Raw genomic sequence first — 14,259 nt, forward strand, 5'->3', positions numbered from 1 at the left:
ATATATATATATATATATATATATATATATATATATATATATATATATATATCACCACCACCTGCTAGCACAGTTCCCGGGCACATAGCTTCTCTCCCTGTCCCCCCTACACATTATATCTTCCTTGTGCTAAGAGAGCGTGTCAGGCCTTTTGGCGGTTTTGGGACGCACAAGCTGCGCCCTGTGTATCTTTTTATGATAGGGGAGCGCATGGGTAATGCCCTGGGGGGTTATAATGCTATAGGGTTATAGGGGAGGTCCTAAGGGTTCCAGGGCAGTTCTTAGAGGTTCTAAGGGAGGTCCTAAGGGTTGCAGGGGGAGGTCATAGCTCGTCCCACGGTTATCGTCCTGCAATGTTTTTTTGGAGACGGGTCTCTCAGTCTACCTGGGGTGTTCGCCGTCCCCTCTCCGTCTCGCCACCCTACCTGTGGGGTGCTGGCTGGTACTCCCCTTCTCACCCTTTACCCACTGTGGCGGTGTCTGCAGTGTCCTTGTAGGGTGTGACTGGCTCTCCACCTGGTGTGTGTGTGAGAGAGAGAGAGAGAGAGAGGGAGAGAGAGAGAGAGAGAGAGAGAGAGAGAGAGAGAGAGAGAGAGAGAGAGAGAGAGAGAGAGAGAGAGAGAGAGAGAGAGAGAGAGAGAGAGAGAGAGAGAGAGAGAGAGAGAGAGGGAGAGAGAGAGAGAAGGCTTCTGACCTTCCCAATCTGCGACCTTCCCAATCTGTGATCTTCCCAATCTATGACCTTCCTAATCTGTGACCTTCCCAATCTGCGACCTTCCCAATCTGTGACCTTCCCAATCTGTGACCTTCCCAATCTGCGACCTTCCCAATCTGTGATCTTCCCAATCTATGACCTTCCTAATCTGTGACCTTCCCAATCTGTGACCTTCCCAATCTGCGACCTTCCCAATCTGCGACCTTCCTAATCTGTGACCTTCCCAAACTGTGACCTTCCCAATCTGTGACCTTCCCAATCTGTGATCTTCCCAATCTGCGACCTTCCCAATCTGCGACCTTCCCAATCTGTGACCTTCCTAATCTGTGACCTTCCCAATCTGTGACCTTTCCAATCTGTGACCTTCCCAATCTGCGACCTTCCCAATCTGCGACCTTCCTAATCTGTGACCTTCCCAAACTGTGACCTTCCCAATCTGTGATCTTCCCAATCTATGACCTTCCCAATCTGTGACCTTCCCAATCTGTGATCTTCCCAATCTGCGACCTTCCCAATCTGCGACCTTCCCAATCTGCGACCTTCCAAATCTGCGACCTTCCCAATCTGCGACCTTCCCAATCTGCGACCTTCCCAATCTGCGACCTTCCCAATCTGCGACCTTCCCAATCTGCGACCTTCCCAATCTGTGACCTTCCCAATCTGTGACCTTCCTGCAATTTGATACCTTTTTTCAGCAGGTCGGGACAATTGAGCAGGTTGCAAGTCTCCATCTTGTGACCGTCCTACGCCTAGCTATGGCCTTACTAGCCCGTGATCGGCGAGTGTCTCGCTCCGAGTACACCAGGGACTACTACCGCACCTCCTCCAGCATCACCACGCCCACGCCCGCGTCCCAGGAGCACCCACACGCCCCCGCTGTCCCGCCCAGGAGGCCAGGTCAGGTGAGTCTCTGCCAATCGTCCATGCAAAGTCAGGCTAAACGTTTCTTCTTGTCACAATAACGTGGCTGAAGTATGTTGACCAGACCACACACTAGAAGGTGAAGGGACGACGACGACGTTTCTTCTACGTTTGTAGAAAGTTAGATCATATGAATATCATAGTTACTTCAGGAGGTGGTAGAGAAAACTGGGTCTACTTTCTGGTTTTGGCGCGTGACTTAGGGTATGAATTTACCATAGATTTTCCCGTAGAGTTTAAAGTTATTCCTAACACTGCGTTTTCAAGGGTACGATTTTTCTGTAAAGGTTTGAAGGAGTCCCCGCCACCCAAGATTCGCATCTGCTATGTCTTAGTCCCCAGACACCTGCTTTTCCCGTCTTCGAGTCCCCACGTCAGTGAGTCTCCTGTCACTGAGTCCCCGGCGAGTTCCCACTTAGTTCCTAGAGAGTCTACATACCACCTATCCTAACCTATCTTAGCCTCACCTGGCCTCCAGCCACCGAGTCTCCGTGTGGGTGAGGGCCCAGCATGACTCCACCTGCTCTGCTATAGCTTACGAAGTTCCCAAACATCAATGCAGGCATTCATTAATTCCTGGGGTTTGTTACAGATAAGCTTTATTACAAAAGGGTTTTACTATCAACAAGTTGTGTTATAAACTTGAATGAACACGTTGGGGAACTTGGTAAGGTATAGTAGAGCGGCTAAGATGCAAACGTTTTGCCTGCGAGTGAGTAGCAGGGATTTTGTCAATTATTCCCCATCCCATCTCCCATTACAAGTAAAGTTAGTAAAGAAATACCCATTTCTAATGTGGATTTAATATATAATATTTACGTCTGAAAGTATTTTATGTTACTGTCAATATCCCCAGAATATTTTCTGAACGCTTATCCTTCTACAATCTGCAGTAGACTTGGTTATGTACACCAAGGGAGGAATAACATATATAAGCTGTTTACATTTGTGTGGCAGGGCGGGAGTGACGCCTGGGTCCCGCCCCCGCCCATCAACCCGGCAGTGTGGCGGGCCTCCCACTCCGCCAAGCTCCACGACTCCTACGCTGACGCCTCCCACGCTCAGAGGACCCGCGCCGAGAACAGGTCGGTCAGTCAGTCAGTCAGTCAGTCAGTCAGTCAGTCAGTCAGTCAGTCAGTCAGTCAGTCAGTCAGTCAGTCAGTCAGTCAGTCAGTCAGTCAGTCAGTCAATCAGTCAGTCAGTCAGTCAGTCAGTCAGTCAGTCAGTCAGTCAGTCAGTCAGTCAGTCAGTGCCTGCGTGCCAGGGAGGAAAGGAAGGTGTTGCTGTGGTCAGAGATCATGCCTGGGAGGTTATGAGGGGCACTGGGATGTTTATATGGGAGGTCATACTGAAGTGTTGACGAGGCCATTAGAAGTCCCTCATGTGCCAGTAAGGTCATTCAAAAAACGGGAAGAGCACAGAAGATTTAAGTGCTGCTGAAAGATACAGGAATTCACTGAGAGTGGGAAGGTTTCATATTAGATCACTGTAAATTTGGGAAATAATCTTACTGTTGGATTATATATTTAAGAGAGACTATATATATATATATATATATATATATATATATATATATATATATATATATATATATATATATATATATATATATATATATATAACCAATACAGAGTTCTATTAACCACTCACCAGACGGCTGTGTGAGGAGGCGGAGCGTCTGACGGCCAAGCACAGACAGGAGGTTGAGCGGCGCCTCACCGACCGAGTCTTCGACGTCAGCTTCTGGCGGGAAGAGCTGGGTGCCCGACACGCGGCCATGGAGCAGGACGCCGCCGCTCTCACCACCCTCAGGGAGAGACTGAGCAAGGCCCATCAGCTCTACCTGCAGCCGCTGGAAGTAGCGCACCAGTGCATCCAGATCAGGCAAGGAGTTCCTGAAGGTGGCCGCTTCACCCTGCTGCTAATTTTATTATGAAACCTTATACCTTAAGGTGATAACTTTTCGAAATAAAATGATAAACCCGAGGTAGTACCTCCCCTCCTTTAATATATTATAAAAAATTAAATTAAATACACATATGTTGTACCTAATTAGCCAGAGCTCCCTAACAAGCCTATTTTTTACTGATACATTAAATATACAAACATATATTGATTGAAAGGATTGTTGATTATTTGAATAATTAGCGGATAAGTTGACGGACTGAATAATGAGACAGTGAGGAAAATCCTGATATTCTCTTGTGCATACGAGGTTAGGTTAGGAGAGGATAGTTAGGTTAGAAGAGGATAGTCAGTTTAGATTAAGTTAGATTCGATTAGGATAGGATAGATAGTCAGTTTAGGTTAAGTTAGATTCGATTAAGATAGGATAGATAGTCAGTTTAGGTTAAGTTAGATTCGATTAGGATAGGATAGATAGTCAGTTTAGGTTAAGTTAGATTCGATTAAGATAGGATAGATAGTCGGTTTAGGTTAAGTTAGATTCGATTAAGATAGGATAGATAGTCAGTTTAGGTTAAGTTAGATTCGATTAGGATAGGATAGATAGTCGGTTTAGGTTAAGTTAGATTCGATTAAGATAGGATAGATAGTCAGTTTAGGTTAAGTTAGATTCGATTAGGATAGGATAGATAGTCGGTTTAGGTTAAGTTAGATTCGATTAAGATAGGATAGATAGTCAGTTTAGGTTAAGTTAGATTCGATTAGGATAGGATACCTACATTTAAAATTGAAAGAGTAGCGATGACGCAGGGAAGGAACAAAGTGTTCTCAGGTTCAGAGCCTACTTGTGGCAGGAGCGGACGTGTGGGGGTGGAGGAGGTGGAGGACGAGGCCTCGGCGGCGCTGCGGCAGGAGGTGCAAGAGCTGCTCAGATGTCGCGACGTCCTCGCCAGAACCCTAGCAGACGCCGACCATCAGGTGAGCCCGAGGACTGGGATAGGGGTTGTGGGAGAGAGGAAATGGGTGAAAAGAGCCCGGAGGGATGGGGGACATTTTCTTTCACCTGATGCCATTGTCCACCTATCATTAAATAGGTACCAGGGAGTTAGCCATTTTGTCGTGGGTTGGTTCCCGAGTAAGGTGGACCTCAAGCATTCTTCCCGCCCCCGAGAAACTTGTAGTTGTAGTTCCTCCGGCTTGCCTGAGTCTCGAGCCTCGCTCTCTCTCTCTCTCTCACTCCACAGTTCCGGCGGGTCCTCGCCTCCCGCTACCACTTGGAGAAGAACCTTCAGGATAAGGACGCCGCCCTCCGCGTCGACGAGGCCACTACTAACCTCACGCCCACGGCGCCGCCTACAGCCATCATCCCCAGACAGGCCGTCGACCCCAGGTAGTCCCTCCGTCAGTCGCTGGCTACTCCAGGGGTGTTTTGTTAGTGCCAGGATCTCTTGCTGTCAGGACGAGGATTCATCAAGCACTTAAAGTATCCTCTTATGAAACTTGTATATCTTTGTTGACCAGACCACACACTAGAAGGTGAAGGGACGACGACGTTTCGGTCCGTCTTGGACCATTCTCACAATCGACTTGAGAATGGTCCAGGACTGACCGAAACGTCGTCATCCCTTCACCGTCTAGTGTGTGGTCTGGTTAACATACTTCAGCCACGTTATTGTGACTCATCGCCTGTACATCTTTCCTCAATCATGGCAGCTTAGTTTACATTTAGTAAACAGATTATGAGCTCCTGAGCCCTACGAGGCTGTCTATAACAATAATAACCTTGGGTTGTGAAGTTTTCAAGTTCGTAACATGTTTAATAAATACACACTGAGCTAACATGATATAGGAAAGATGTACGAGTTTTGTAACTTATCACGTAAATGCTTGCCCTATCCTGGGCAGGATAGAGCAAGTATATGCATATTATCCAAATGATAGATTAGTTTCTTTGTTAATTTCATTAGGCAGTATAAATTGTTAACCCATTTGTATTTCAATAAATATCTTAATTTATGCTTTCTGTATTTAACAAAATTATTCAATGGAAGATATTTCCCCGATCCCCAGTGGTCGAAGTGATTGGGCAATGTTCTTTCACTCCATCCTCCTATCCCAGCTCCTTGCCCTCATATCCCAGCTTCTTGTCCTCATATCCCAGCTCCTTGTCCTCATATCCCAGCTCCTTGTCCTCATATCCCAGCTCCTTGTCCTCATATCCCAGCTCCTTGTCCTCATATCCCAGCTCCTTGCCCTCATATCCCAGCTCCTTGTCCTCATATCCCAGCTCCTTGTCCTCATACCCCAGCTCCTTGTCCTCATATCCCAGCTCCTTGTCCTCATATCCTTTTTAAGAGCTACATAGTGATACTGGCTTAGCGCTTTCCCACAGCTACTTCCTCTTTGTTGACCAGACCACACACTAGAAGGTGAAGGGACGACGACGTTTCGGTCCGTCCTGAACCATTCTCACAATCGACTTGAGAATGGTCCAGGACGGAGCGAAACGTCGTCGTCGTCCCTTCACCTTCTAGTGTGTGTTCTGCTCAACAAACTTTAGCCACGTTATTGTGACTCATCGCCAGCTTACTTCCCCTTTAAATGTAACGAAAGATTTTGTTGGCTTAATTTATTTTCAACAGTCCAATCTCGGTGGAGTGGTGGCGGGAGACCGGAGTGAAGCTGTTACACCGAGCCGACGACGAGCACCAACTCTCAGCCCAGGTGGGGGCCACTCTCAGGGCAGGTGGGACAAGAGAGGGAGGTGGGGGCCACTGTCAGGGCAGGTGGGACAAGAGAGGGAGGTGGGGACAGCTCTCAGAGCAGGTGGGACAAGAGAGGGAGGTGGGACAACTCTCAGGGCAGGTGGGGACAAGAGAGGGAGGTGGGGGCCACTCTCAGGGCAGGTGGGACAACTCTCAGAGCAGGTGGGACAAGAGAGGGAGGTGGGGGCCACTCTCAGGGCAGGTGGGACAAGAGAGGGAGGTGGAGACAGCTCTCAGAGCAGGTGGGACAAGAGAGGGAGGTGGGGACAACTCTCAGAGCAGGTGGGACAAGAGAGGGAGGTGGGGACAACTCTCAGAGCAGGTGGGGACAAGAGAGGGAGGTGGGGACAGCTCTCAGAGCAGGTGGGACAAGAGAGGGAGGTGGGGACAACTCTCAGAGCAGGTGGGACAAGAGAGGGAGGTGGGGACAACTCTCAGAGCAGGTGGGACAAGAGAGGGAGGTGGGGACAGCTCTCAGAGCAGGTGGGACAAGAGAGGGAGGTGGGGACAACTCTCAGAGCAGGTGGGACAAGAGAGGGAGGTGGGACAACTCTCAGGGCAGGTGGGACAAGAGAGAGAGGTGGGGACAACTCTCAGAGCAGGTGGGACAAGAGAGCGAGGTAGGGACAACTCTCAGGGCAGGTGGGACAACTCTCAGAGCAGGTGGGACAAGAGAGGGAGGTGGGGGCCACTCTCAGAGCAGGTGGGACAAGAGAGGGAGGTGGGGACACTCTCAGAGCAGGTGGGACAAGAGAGGGAGGTAGGACAACTCTCAGGGCAGGTGGGACAAGAGAGGGAGGTGGGGACAGCTCTCAGAGCAGGTGGGACAAGAGAGGAAGGTGGGGACAACTCTCAGAGCAGGTGGGACAAGAGAGGGAGGTGGGGACAGCTCTCAGAGCAGGTGGGACAAGAGAGGGAGGTGGGGACAACTCTCAGAGCAGGTGGGACAAGAGAGGGAGGTGGGGACAGCTCTCAGAGAAGGTGGGACAAGAGAGGGAGGTGGGGGCCACTCTCAGAGCAGGTGGGACAAGAGAGGGAGGTGGGGACACTCTCAGAGCAGGTGGGACAAGAGAGGGAGGTGGGGACAGCTCTCAGGGCAGGTGGGACAAGAGAGGGAGGTGGGGACACTCTCAGAGCAGGTGGGACAAGAGAGGGAGGTGGGGACAACTCTCAGAGCAGGTGGGACAAGAGAGGGAGGTGGGGACAACTCTCAGGGCAGGTGGGACAAGAGAGGGAGGTGGGGACACTCTCAGAGCAGGTGGGACAAGAGAGGGAGGTGGGGACAGCTCTCAGGGCAGGTGGGACAAGAGAGGGAGGTGGGGACACTCTCAGAGCAGGTGGGACAAGAGAGGGAGGTGGGGACAACTCTCAGAGCAGGTGGGACAAGAGAGGGAGGTGGGGACAGCTCTCAGAGCAGGTGGGAGAGTTCTTAATATGCTATGAATTTACAGAACACAAGTCCTATTATTTCCTAGTTACTTTCTTTACGTTTTTGAAGCATATTTCGTTTAATAATTAAATATTTCACTTTTTATCTTCAAATGACACCACTGCCTAATATATATATATATATATATATATATATATATATATATATATATGTATATATATATATATATATATATATATATATATATATATATATATATATATATATATACGTCTCTGGCTATATAATAGCAAGGATATTTTCTACTTGTAGAATGAGTTCAGGCAAATCTCAATCTCTGTCTGTCTCTCTCTCTCTCTGTCTCTCTCTCTCTCTCTCTCTCTCTCTCTCTCTCTCTCTCTCTCTCTCTCTCTCTCTCTCTCTCTCTCTGGCTTCGAGTGGGATAAAGAGATGCTTCAACTTTAATAAAAGCATATATGTATTCCCTGCTCCAGTCACACACACACACACACATTTCCCGGTCTTGAAACTCCTACATAAACCTTGCATCAAAGTATTGGGAGTATGAGTTCAGATGGATCTCAGACGTCGTGGTCAAGTCATCACAAACGTCCATCATATCCCCCTCAACTCAGCCTCACACTAATGACCTCATTTCAATCGTCTTTGAAGTGACGTTCGCTTATGTGAACGAGCAATTAATCTGTTACTTTAAAGTGTGTGGGAGTTTATTATGATAAACAGTACTGAATCTTTTACTTCAGGTTTTCCTTGTCTACGTATGACGAGAATTTCTGGCTGTGGTCTTGGAAATTATCGTTAAACATACCTCTGGCTTGTGTGTGTCCGGTTCTTTGACGCCTTCCACCGGCGAGTGGCACTCTTAGCCTTGCTGGCGGCGTCTCCTGAGACGAATGTAATTATCTGGGGTGTAGTTACAGGGTGTAGTTACAGGATGAGAGGTGCGGTGGTGTGGGGTTTCAACTTTAGGGATGTGGTCCTGCCCCACAGATCCTGGCGCTGGCGGAGGACATCCTGGTGGCGACGTCTCGTCACCTTCGGGAGCGTCTGGAGCACACTGACCACTGCCTGCAGGCGCGCATCCTTGACACCCGCCATGCCAAGACCCTTCTGGAGGAGCAGCATGCTAAGGTAAATTTAAAATCTGAAGGTAAAAAGGTAAATGGAACGGAATACTGTTGGGTAGGATTAATGTTTATGTCTACTGTCTGTTTCTTCAGCTGGTGGAGGAAGAGAGGCAGCTGGAGCAGAGCCTGGTGGAGGTGGAGGACCAGCTGGAGGCCAAGCGTGGCCCCCTGGCCCTGGCCCAGACGCGCCTGCACACCCGCACTAGGAGGCCCAACATGGAGAGGACCAGGTGAGCCCTGGTGCCATGTTCAGTGGCTCTGTACTTACCCAGTGTGTGTGTGTGTGTGTGTGTGTGTGTGTGTGTGTGTGTGTGTGTGTGTGTGTGTGTGTGTGTGTGTGTGTGTGTGTGTGTGTGTGTGTGTGTGTGTGTACTCACCTAATTGTACTCACCTAATTGTGCTTGCGGGGGTTGAGCTCTGGCTCTTTGGTCCCGCCTCTCAACCGTCAATCAACTGGTGTACAGATTCCTGAGCCTATTGGGCTCTATCATATCTACATTTGAAACTGTGAATGGAGTCAGCCTCCACCACATCACTTCCTAATGCATTCCATTTGCTAACTACTCTGACACTGAAAAAGTTCTTTCTAACGTCTCTGTGGCTCATTTGGGTACTCAGCTTCCACCTGTGTCCCCTTGTTCGCGTCCCACCAGTGTTGAAAAGTTCATCCTTGTTTACCCGGTCGATTCCCCTGAGGATTGTGAGGACACACACACACACACACCCCTGTGTGTGTGTGTGTGTGTGTGTGTGTGTGTGCGCCCCACCCTCCAACATAATATCATCAACACACTCGGGGGCCACACATGAGGGGCCTCGTAGCCTGGTGGATAGCGCGCAGGACTCGTAATTCTGTGGCGCGGGTTCGATTCCCGCACGAGGCAGAAACAAATGGGCAAAAGTTTCTTTCACCCTAAGTGCCCCTGTTACCTAGCAGTAAATAGGTACCTGGGAGTTAGTCAGCAGTCACGGGCTGCTTCCTGGGGTGTGTGTGTGTGTGTGGTGTGGGAAAAAAAAAAAAAAAAAAAAAAAGTAGTTAGTAAACAGTTGATTGACAGTTGAGAGGCGGGCCGAAAGAGCAAAGCTCAACCCCCGCAAAAACACAACTAGTAAACACAACTAGTAAACACACTCTCACATTCTGGCCCCTCCAACAGAGACGAGGTGGAGGCAGCCCTGCTGAGGGAGGTCCAGGAGCTAGAGCTCACCATCTCCCGCCTGACCTCCGCCGCGGAGATGTCACGTGACCACCTCCAGCGGCTGAGGTCAACTAAGGTCAGCCTCGAGCACGACATCAACCTCAAGGCCAAGACGCTGCTCCTCGACGAAGTCAAGGTCGTGGCCCTCCGCAACACTGTCAAGATTGACACCTACTAAGGCTTGACACCATTAAGGCTTGACACCATTAAGGCTTGACACCTACTAAGGCTTGACACCATTAAGGCTTGACACCTACCATCTGGAAAAAATGGCTACGGCTACGAAAAAATGGCTACGAAAAAATGGCCTAGCCAAAAGCGTCACTGTTGCTGGGTTATTAATATCTTTAAAGACTTGTGTCAGTGTCCTCCCAGATGTCGTCAGGAGAGGACGTGCCACAAGGCGCTCCGCACAGGGGCCAGAATTTATTGAGCATTTACGTAACTACTTTACGAAATTTGGACATTTTTCCTTAATCATGGCGGCTTTGTTTACATTTATCAAACAGTTGATGAGCTCCGAAGCGCTCCGAGGTTGTTTACAAGAATAATAACCATGGGTTGTGAAGTTCCCAAGCTTGTAAATGTTTAATAAATGTAAACAAAGCCGACATGAACCATGAAAGATGTATAGGTTTCGCAAGTGGCTGGCTGCATTAGGGGATGTACCCAAGGGTATCTTATCCATTTTGTATATTAAGTGATTCCAGTTACACTATTTGCTGTTTTTGCATGTTGCGTCCTGTAGTTTATTACGACCTAAAGTTGCTTACAGCAGTTTAATCTAATCTTGCTAACCTTGCAGTAAATAAAAACAATATTAAATTGTATCTTGGACTATCAACTATAACCCTTAAAACTGTCACTGGACGAGAACTCTCCGATGAATTCGAAGAAAAGTAGAATAGTGCAAACAGGAACTAGCAGATCTCCTGTCTATCACCATGAAATGTGTCAAACAGCTGTATTGGGCAGGTAAGTAAGTTAGTAGCCTAATAAATGTTGTCACGACTTGAATACGACTTGGTATAGGTATCTCTGGCCTTGTATGGGGGGTGTAGATGAAGTAGAGTGTAGAGTGTATGTGGACAAAGACACGGACACACATTGGAGACATTGGAGCATTTACATCTTGGACGGTGACCATTTAGAGGCGGGTCTAAGACGCACGCTGCATGAAATGGCAAACCATCTTGTTACAAATATCTGAAATCACTGTACTCGCATTTCGCTTCTACTAGATAAATTACATATATACATGAGACGCTTATATTATGAGTTCCCCCCTCTCTCCCCCCCCCCTACCCTCTCTACCCCCCAAGTTCCCCTACTGCCCTGCTCCCCTACCTTAAACTCATCTTGCACCCTTACTAACCCAAAACACCCTTCCCCCCCTGCTCCCCCAACCTCCACCACGTCCCTCTCCCTTCACCTACAACCCCCCCCCATGTTATCATCAGCTGTACAGTCATGTTTTATCGATGAGAGATTGTGTTATCAGCGTCCAGAGATACGTCTGCACTAGTGCCAGCTCCCCCCTCGTTACCGGACATATCAGTGCCAGCTTTCCCCTCGTTACCAGGCACTCCGGAACGAAGGGATATATACACACTGAGAGGTGCCTCTCGCTTCTCGGCGCGTACACCGAGAATTTAAGTTAGTACCAGATTCTGTTCTGGCTGGTCGAACAGTTAGCGTCACTACGTTAATTACCTTCTACCATCAGCACCCCTTTACCGGAAACAATCAGAGGAACGTCGTCCAGAGAGTACCCAGGTGAGAGTCCCCTAAGAGGGTGAGATATCCTTCTTCAACCCATCCTCAAGCTGTAAGTCAAATACTGACTTTGACTAATCGCAGTTTTTGACTTATTCACCAGACAACCAACTGACCGGATGACTCTTCCATACAATATAATAGCAAAAGCAGGCGATGAGTCACAATAACGTGGCTGAAGAATGTTGACCAGACCACACACTAGAATACAATACAATACAATACAATACAATACAATACAATACAATACAATACAATACAATTTTATTTAGGTAAGGTACATACATACAATAAATATTTACAAGGATTGTTTAACTTATAGGTAGAGCTAGTACATACAATGCCTAAAGCCACTATTACGCAAAGCGTTTCGGGCATGATAAACTTAAATGACAAGCTTAATACTAATTGAGCATAATGAGTAGAATGAAAACAAGAAATGAAAACATAGATGAAAAAGCAGCACAAATACAATTATGTCGACAAACAGCGCTCTTTAAAGAAAAAAACAGACATTGGTTAACAATAGAAGGGTAAGGTAGGTTACAGGGAATTTATTAGGTATAGCTTCGCTTTTAACTTAAACTGGTTGAGAGAGGTACAGTCTTTAACATGGTTGGGAAGGTCATTCCACATTCTGGGTCCCTTGATTTGTAGAGCATCAAGAAGGTGATAGAAGGTGAAGGGACGACGACGTTTCGGTCCGTCCTGGACCATTCTCAAGTCGCAGCCCGTCCTCCAAACAAAGATCCAAAAGTGATTCCATGCACCCACCAAACCCCCTGTTTATGAATGAAAAGCGGTTTACACACGACTCACAACTGCTGACGTTCGAACATATCCGGAACAAGTGCTTCACTGACGAATTTTGTTCGAACCACAACGCTGTAAATGCTTCACCCACGTACTACAAATACAAATAATCGCCAACAGAACCTAAACACCTGACCTAACCTATCCTATACTTATATATGCACAATATGCTAATATATTATAATATTAATTTATACTTGAGAAAACTCCCGTTTTGAATGAACAGCATGTTAAAATTTATGAATGCGTCTGTGGGGTCGACCGCTGAATGTAATGGACTTGAGTCGAGGACGGGTTGCAAGTCGATTGTCGTCGTCCCTTCACCTTCTAGTGTGTGGTCTGGTCAACATAATAGCAAAAGTTTGTGTTTTTTTTAATGCAAATTAATATTATTACATATTGTGGGGTTTAAGTATAGTTAGGTCTAGGTTAGGTTGGTTGTTTTGGTTAAGGTGATTTAGGGAGTGTTCACGCTACAGGCTGAAAGTGAAAACGAAGCAAGTATCGAGTCACAGACTCGAACATGGCCAGGTGGACTATAAGTCCAAATACTGACTTATGTAGCGTTTTGGCGTTCAGTACTTGACTTTGACGCTGTGAACCTCACTGTCCTTTGTTTTGACGACGAGCTGGCTTTATATAGCCAACTCATACAATTCATATAGCCAGCTATACACTTCATATATCATACTACAGCTGGCTTCATACACCTAGTGAGGCGTCCCATGGGGGTGACAGAAGGGGGGGGGGGGGCAGCTGCCCCTGTCACCCACGACACAAGGTCACAGTGTCACCAGTAATGAGAGTGTACACAAGATAAAAAAAAGATAGAAGATAACACGACTGGAGTAATTGTTGACAAATCCCATTATCTAAAGAGTTTCAAGAGGTGTGAGGGTGTATATAGAGCTTAGAAGCTAATTTAAGACTCACGAATATCATAAATGAATAACTTTGGCCTTGTGAGGAGTCAGGTGAGGAAAGTGAGGAGCCAGGTGAGGAAAGTGAGGAGCCAGGTGAGGGACAAGTGAGGAGCCAGCCGACTATCTTCAATGAAGACCTTCGTATACACCTTCGTGGCCCTTGTGGCTATCTTATACACAGGTCAGTAGACAATCTTAAAAATCCTATAATTTCCCTTACCTTAGAATATATGACCATCCTGTGATTGATTTATTAATGAAGATTAAGCCACCCAAGAGGTGGCACGGGCATGAATAGCCCCGTACACCATCTTGTAGTACATCCGAGTGTCTTATAGTAAACCTGTTGATCTTGCCCTTGACTACAGGAGAGGCGATCCAGTGCTTCATCGGGGAAAAAGGGAGTTTACAGACGATGTCGTGTCCAGGCTCCTGTACCAACACCACAGGTGAGAGAGAGAGAGAGAGAGAGAGAGAGAGAGAGAGAGAGAGAGAGAGAGAGAGAGAGAGAGAGAGAGAGAGAGAGAGAGAGAGAGAGAGAGAGAGAGAGAGAGACAGAGACAGAGAAACAGAGAGAGAGAGAGAGAGAGAGAGAGAGAGAGAGAGAGAGAGAGACACAGAGAGAGAGAGAGAGAGAGAGAGAGAGAGAGAGAGAGAGAGAGAGAGAGAGAGAGAGAGAGAGAGAGAGAGAGAGAGAGAGACAG

At 47.5% G+C, this 14,259-nt stretch overlaps 1 protein-coding gene across 1 annotated transcript; it reads left to right on the forward strand.

The window, feature by feature from the left end:
- The first annotated feature begins 1,416 nt into the window (after window positions 1–1,416).
- On the forward strand, window positions 1,417–10,971 carry Tektin-C (Tektin C). Its single transcript, XM_069337281.1, has 9 exons — window positions 1,417–1,617; window positions 2,594–2,721; window positions 3,290–3,520; window positions 4,396–4,519; window positions 4,786–4,931; window positions 6,184–6,265; window positions 8,708–8,848; window positions 8,938–9,074; window positions 10,002–10,971. The coding sequence occupies exons 1-9, from the start codon at window positions 1,471–1,473 to the stop codon at window positions 10,219–10,221; spliced, it is 1,356 nt and encodes a 451-aa protein (XP_069193382.1). The 5' UTR covers window positions 1,417–1,470; the 3' UTR covers window positions 10,222–10,971.
- Window positions 10,972–14,259: the final 3,288 nt, after the last annotated feature.

This window comes from Procambarus clarkii, chromosome 37, assembly GCF_040958095.1.
Source record: "Procambarus clarkii isolate CNS0578487 chromosome 37, FALCON_Pclarkii_2.0, whole genome shotgun sequence".
In the NCBI taxonomy this organism is placed as follows: Eukaryota; Metazoa; Arthropoda; class Malacostraca; order Decapoda; family Cambaridae; genus Procambarus; species Procambarus clarkii.